At 43.9% G+C, this 7,564-nt stretch overlaps 1 protein-coding gene across 6 annotated transcripts in view; it reads right to left on the reverse strand.

Annotated features, from left to right (window-relative positions):
* Positions 1 to 7,564, reverse strand: part of LOC111962336 (solute carrier family 66 member 2) — a 117,018-nt gene that overhangs the window by 32,696 nt on the left and 76,758 nt on the right. The window contains exon 5 of one of the 6 annotated variants that reach the window (XM_023985353.2): positions 4,281 to 4,747. The exons of the other annotated variants lie outside the window; for them this stretch is intronic. Within the exon in view, the coding sequence (XP_023841121.1) occupies positions 4,591 to 4,747 (157 nt within the window). The 3' untranslated portion in view covers positions 4,281 to 4,590. Of the gene's footprint in view, positions 1 to 4,280; positions 4,748 to 7,564 lie in introns of those variants that run through there. 6 annotated transcript variants of the gene reach the window in all.

Here is a 7,564-nt window from a genome sequence, read left to right on the forward strand (position 1 = left end):
TCACTGCAGAGCAGTCCAACCACAGCTCCCCTCACTGCAGAGCAGTCCAACCACAGCTCCCCTCACTGCAGAGCAGTCCAAACACAGCTCCCCTCACTGCAGAGCAGTCCAACCACAGCTCCCCTCACTGCAGAGCAGTCCCAACCACAGCTCCCCTCACTGCAGGGCAGTCCAAACACAGCTCCCCTCACTGCAGGGCAGTCCAACCACAGCTCCCCTCACTGCAGAGCAGGCGAGAGCAGGCTGCAGTGCACCTGGCGAAGGACATGCACACTCTTGACCATCCACTGAATGACCTGCTCCCTCCAAAAAGAGGTAACTGAGGTAACCAGGCTCCTGAGAAACAGCCACAAACTGTCCTGTATAACTGCCCGTATGAACAGCCTGCAAAACACCACTCTACCCACTGCTATCAGTGAATAATAACTCTAGCTCTTAAATGGTTGCCCCCCCAATGTTTTTTTCTTTTTATCACATTTTAATATTTCAATTTCCATCATGAAAAATGTCCTGTTGTATAAGGATCGGAGACAGGCACAGGAATACATACGTTTTTTTTATTACTCCACCCAAAATACAACATGTCATGAAAAACAGCACGAGGACGAAGCCCAAAACAAACACGTATATAAAATACACAGGGATATAACCCAAACAAAAGAGCGAGGTATAAACCTCTAAAGATTACATGGGATGAGACCCGTTATAACACGACACGGCCCAAAATAACAAGTGCACAATACGCGCAGCAAGAAAGCCGAAACAACAAAGACCAATGGACATGGGAACAATAACCGACAAGGACAATGTGGAACAGAGGGCACATATATAACATACTAATCAGGGGAATGGGAACCAGGTGTGCGTAATGAGACAAGACAGTCCGGGGTTGGTGGTAATGAATCCAGTTCAGTGACGCCTAGAAAGCCGGTGACGTAGACCTCTGGATCTGGTGCACGGAATGAGCAGCAGTACCAGTACCAGGGGAATCCGTGACATCTGTAATGTTTCAAGTGTTAAGTATGTTAAGTATGTTAATTTATGTCACATATTAGGTGTTATGTATTTTAAATCAGTGTTTTGCAATTATTAGTAAATTCTTCATATCTTCAGTTTTATCTGTGAGCAAGAATATATATACACTCAAACTCAGTACACCTTCCCATTCTAAAAACTAATATGGAAGCTTAATGACTATAAATAATTTTTACCATTATGATAATATTGTGCCTCCAGTAGGCGTAGTAACACCAATAATGGTAACACCGATGAGACATTTTAAGTTCAAGGATTTTCTTAAATGGAGGCCACAGATGCTAAAATCTAAGCTTTAAGAATTATTCACTAAAGTGATATGATTAATAATTTTGGTCCCAATGTTATTTCCCTTCATTTTAATTGAGTAACACAAAATGACACTTTGGATTTAGACACACCAAATTGTCAATGGAATCCTCAAATGTATAACATACAGTGCATTCTGAAAGTATTAGGACCCCTTCCTTACGTTACAGCCTTATTTTAAATTGGATGAAATACATTTTTCCCCTCATCAATCTACACACAATATCCTATAAAGACAAGGCGAACATAGTTTTTATTTTTTGTGTGCAATTTTGCAAAAACAGAAATCCCTCATTTACATAAGTATTCAGACTCGTTATAAGACACGAAATTGAGCTCATGTGCATCCTGTTTCCATTGACCATCCTTGAGATGTTTCTACAACTTGATTGGAGTCCACTTGTGGTAAATTCAATTGATTGGACATGATTTGGAAAGGCAAAAACCAAGCCACGAGGTCGAAGGAATTGTTCGTAGAGCTCCAAGACAGGATTGTGTCTAGGCACAAATCCGGGGAAGGGTACCAAAAAAATTCTGCAGCATTGAAGGTCCCTAAGAACACAGTGGCCTCCATCATTCCTAAATGGAATAAGTTTGGAACCACCAAGACTCTTCCTAGAGKTGGCCGCTCGGCCAAACTAAGCAATCGGGGGAGAAGGGCCTTGGTCAGGGAGGTGACCAAGAACCCGATGATCACTCTGASAGAGCTCTAGAGTTCCTCTGTGGAGATGGGAGAAGATTCCAGAAGGGCKACCATCTCTGCAGCACTCCACCAATCAGGCCTTAATGGTAGAGTGGCCAGATGGAAGCCACTCCTCAGTAAAAGGCACATGACAGCCTGCTTGGAGTTTGCCAAAAGGCACCTAAAGGACTGACCATGAGAAACAAGATTCTCTGGTCTGATGAAACCAAGATTGAACTCTTTGGCCTGAATGCCAAKTGTCARGTCTGGAAGAAACCTGGCACCATCCCTACAGMGAAGCATGGTGGTGGCAGTATCATGCTGTGGGGATATTTTTCAGGGACTGGGAGACTAGTCAGGATTYAYGGAAAGATGAACAGAGAGATCCTTGATGAAAACCTGCTCCAGAGAGCTCAAGACCTCAGACTAGTGATGCACCGATATTACATTTTTGGCTGATACCGATATTGGATATTTTCCTTGCCCCCAAAAATGATATTGATAACCGATATTTATAATCTATTACAGTTAAATAGTTAACACACACACATGGACGCAGCGGTCTAAGGCACTGCATCTCAGTGCAAGAGGCGTCACTACAGTCCCTGGTTCGAATCCAGGCTGTATCACATCCGGCCGTGATTGGGAGTCCCATAGGGCGGCGCACGTCCGGGTTTGGCCGGGGTAGGCCATCATTGTAAATAAGCATTTGTTCTTAACTGACTTGCCTAGTTAAATAAAGGTTACACACACACACCACACTGACCAAAAAGTTATTTTGTTGGCATTTACGTATGTCCCCATTACTAGTAAAACATAATCAAAACCTACTTCTTTCACTTACTTGCTGCGCTGTTTCGTTGTTCATTTGTTCAGTCGTTTCATTCTCAACTAGGATTTCATCATACATGTCAAGCAGTGAAGTTTCAGCTGTCTGTCTGTGGCCTCTTCCTCGGTGCGCACTGTCACAAAGTCCGTTTCCATCTTGTCCAACTGTGTATGTAACATTTCACGTAAACCTGTTTCTTGTCTGCATCGAAGTAGCGGTCCTTTACAAATCCTCGAGCATGGTGGCGACACAGTAAAGAGAGAATGCCACCGAATTGCTTGTTCACAYCCTGTGTCGGCAGTTTTGTTGAGCAGGCGTTTCAATGCCATGACAGAGGGTATCACGTCTTCTGCAGGCACAGTTGATGAGCTTATTTCTCGAGTCAGTTGTTCGAATGGAGCTAGCTAGTGTGTTCATGTTTCCAGTATCAAACATGTTCTCAAATGCCATTGAAATGGCAGCAGCGGTATGACAACCAGCACATTCATGAGCATGCAATCCTCGACAACCCACTGTGCTGTCAGACTCAGCATGCTCATGGGGCTGATATCGCTGGTCCAAATGTCAGTCGTGAAGCTAATAGCAGTGACGCTATTACTGTGTAACTCCGGTAGGGCAACATCTGAAAAATAGTGCACTTGGTAGTGTGTACCGGTGCTCGACCAGTCGGCGAAAGCCAACATCACCCACGACAGAGAACGGTTGATTGTCAAGGGCAATGAATTCCATTATCTTGGCGTTAATGGATTACGCCTTTGAGTTGTCTCGCTGAACTTTTCTTACTCTTTCAAATGACTGCTCGATCCATACAGCAGACATTGTGGGCTAGGTTAGGAATGCTGTGCTGCACGTGTAGCACAACATTTTAACATGACATCATTACATCATGTACCTACGTTATATAGGTATGCACGTCAGCTTTGACATCGGTTTTGCACATTGGCGTTAAACTAGACATTGACCATTGTTAATGTTGCCATTTTTAGCAATAATCGTCCGATTCCGATATGTTCATCGATATATCGTACATCCCTACTTCAGACTGYGACGAAGGTTCACCTTCCAACAGGACAACGACCCTAAGCACACAGCCAAGACAAAGCAGGAGTGGCTTAGGGACAAGTCTCTGAATGTCCTTGAGTGACCCAGCCAGAGCCCGGACTTGAACCCGATCTGACATCTCTGGAGAGACCTGAAAATAGCTGTGTAGCAGCGCTCCCCATCCAACCTAACAGAGCTTGAGAGGATCTGCAGAGACAAATGAGAGAAACTCCCCAAATACAAGTGTGCCAAGCTTGCAGCATCATACCCAAGAAGACTCAAGGCTGTAATTGCTGAATAAAGGGTCTGAATACTTATGTAAATGTKATATTTCAMTAGCTTATTTTATAAATGTGCAACATTRTCTAAAAACCTGTTTTTGCTTTCTCATTATGGGTTATTGTGTGTAGATTGATGAGGGAAAATAACAATTTAATCAATTTTAGAATAAGGCTGTAACGTGAAGAAAATATGGAAAAAGTCAAGGGGTCTGAATACTTTCCGAAGGCAATTTTGCATAATAAAGCAMATTGTGGAGAACTGCGTCTGAGAAAACTAAGTAAGTATAATGCATGTATTGAATGGAATAAAATATTGATGTTATGGTAAAAGTAGTCATTTTTTGTTTGTTTGTTGCATCCTCATGTAACCAAACAGTAACGAACAGGTTCTTTGAATAATGAGTTCATCATGTCTATAGAAATACAGAAATAAAGGTACAATGAGTATATTTTTCACAAGTTAGCAGGTGGTACTCTATGGACAGTTGTTGGGGGATCAGTCTGTCCAAGTTGACCATGGAATCTGCTGCGGGGTACAGGATATCCTTTGGTGTTTCACCAGTCCAGGTGCTGGGAAAGAGACAGGAACTCAATCATGTAGAGATAGAGACAAATTCAAATTGACACTCCATGATGATGAAGAGAAAACAAGTATCAGTGGAATCTAGTAGTGTTGAGAGGGGTCAAAAAGGGAGATGGGTCAAAAAGGGAGATGGGACAAGGTCGTCTAGAAAATAGCAGAGCAAGACAGGCTCATCATAGATTGAGGGTGATGCAGAAGAGCTCAACTCCTCCGCTAAGGGCAGGACAGGATTTGACTGGAKACAAACTATTACACAACAGTTAGACATAGTCAAAGCAGGTTGTGAAATAGATCTACATTAATATGATATATTAGTTAAGTTTCTGGTTTACCATGGTATTTATCCAAACATGAGAGGGCTACTCACACACAGTGTTGGGAAGGGATCAGAGCAGTGATTGAATAAGGGTATGGGACAAGACTATGTGTTCAGAGGCTTGACTTCAGGACACGACAGGCTCATCATGGATGGAGGGTGGTGGAGATGTGCTCAACTCTTCCGCTGAGAACAGGACAGGATTTGACTGGGAACCACAAAAAAAACAGTACAATTCTATTCAATTCAAGGGGCTTTATTGGCATMGGAGACATATGTTAACATTGCCAAAGAAAGTGAAGTAGATAATATACAAAAGTGAAATAAACAAAAATGAACAGTAAACATWACACTCACAGAAGTTCCAAAAGAATAAAGACATTACAATGTCATATCATGTACAGTGGGGAGAACAAGTATTTGATACACTGKCGATTTTGCAGGTTTTCCTACTTACAAAGCATGTAGAGGTCTGTAATTTTTATCATAGGTACACTTCAACTGTGAGAGACGGAATCTAAAACAAAAATCCCGAAAATCACATTGTATGATTTTAAGTAATTATTTGCATTTTATTGCATGACATAAGTATTTGATACATCAGAAAAGCAGAACTTAATATTTGGTAAGAAACCTTTGTAATAACAGAGATCATACGTTTCCTGTAGTTCTTGACCAGGTTTGCACACACTGCAGCAGGGATTTTGGCCCACTCCTCCATACAGACCTTCTCCAGATCTTCAGGTTTCGGGGCTGTCGCTGGCAATACGGACTTTCAGCTCCCTTCCAATTTTCTATTGGGTTCAGGTCTGGAGACTGGCTAGCGACTACCATGGACACCTTGAGATGCTTCTTACGGAGCCCACTCCTTAGTTGCCCTGGCTGTGTCTTTTCGGTCGTTGTCATGCTGGAAGACCCAGCCACGACCCATCTTCAATGCTCTTACTGAGGGAAGGAGGTTGTTGGCCAAGATCTCGTGATACATGGCCCCATCCATCCTCCCTCAATAAGGTCGTCCTGTCCCTTTGCAGAAAAGCATCCCCAAAGAATGATGTTTCACCTCCATGCTTCAGGTTGGGATGGTGTTTCTTGGGTTGTACTCATCCTTCTTCTTCCTCCAAACACATCAAGTGAAGTTTAACAAAAACTCTATTTGTTCATCAGACCAATGACCTTCTCCCATTCCTCCTCTGGATCATCCAGATGGTCATTGGCAAACTTCAGACGGGCCTGGACATGTGCTGCTTGAGCAGGGGACCTTGCGTGCGCTGCAGGATTTTAATCCATGACGGCGTAGTATGTTACTAATGGTTTTCTTTGAGACTGTGGTCCCAGCTCTCTTCAGGTCATTGACCAGGTCCTGCCGTGTAGTTCTGGGCTGATCCCTCACTTCCTCATGATCATGATGCCCACGAGGTGAGATCTTGCATGGAGCCCCAGCCGAGGGTGATTGACCGTCTTGAACTTCTTCCATTTTCTAATAATTGCGCCAACAGTTGTTGCTTCTCACCAAGCTGCTTGCCTATTGTCCTGTAGCCCATCCCAGCCTTGTGCAGGTCTACAACTTTAGCCCTGATGTCCTTACACAGCTCTCTTCTTGGCCATTGTGGAGAGTTGGAGTCTGTTTGATTGAGTGTGTGGACAGGTGTCTTTTATACAGGCAACAAGTTCAAACAGTGCAGTTAATACAGGTAATGAGTGGAGAACAGGAGGGCTTCTTTTTTTCTTTTTTTTTTAAACATTTTTTTACTCCTTTTCTCCGCAATTTCGTTTATCCAATTGTTAGTAATTACTATCTTGTCTCATCGCTACAACTCCCGTACGGGCTCGGGAGAGACGAAGGCCGAAAGCCATGCGTCCTCCGAAACACAACCAAACAAGCCGCACTGCTTCTTAACACAGCGCGCCTCCAACCGGAAGCCAGCCGCACCAATGTGTGGAGGAAACACTGTGCATTTTATAAACACCGCTACCTTGGTTAGCGCGCACTGCGCCCGGCCCCGCCACAGGAGTCGCTGGTGCGCGATGAGACAAGGAAATCCCTACGGCCAAACCTGGACGACGCTAGGCCAATTGTGCGTGCCCCACGGACCTCCCGGCTCGCGGGCCTGGGCGCGAACCCAGAGTCTCTGGTGGCACAGCTAGCGCTGCGATGCAGTGCCCTAGACCACTGCGCCACCCGGGAGGCCCAGGAGGGCTTCTTAAAGAAAAACTAACAGGTCTGTGAGAGCCGGAATTCTTACTGGTTGGTAGGTGATCAAATACTTATGTCATGCAATAAAATGCAAATTAATTACTTAAAATCATACAATGTAATTTTCTGGAATTTTGTTTTAGATTCCGCCTCTCACAGTTGAAGTGTACCTATGATAAAAATCACAGACCTCTACGTGCTTTGTAAGTAGGAAAACCTGCAAAATCGGCAGTGTATCAAATACTTGTTCTCCCCACTGTATCTATCATCATACACTAATGGCGTTAGCTAGCC

The sequence above is a fragment of the Salvelinus sp. IW2-2015 genome, linkage group LG4q.1:29 (genome assembly GCF_002910315.2).
Source record: "Salvelinus sp. IW2-2015 linkage group LG4q.1:29, ASM291031v2, whole genome shotgun sequence".
NCBI classification, from domain to species: Eukaryota; Metazoa; Chordata; class Actinopteri; order Salmoniformes; family Salmonidae; genus Salvelinus; species Salvelinus sp. IW2-2015.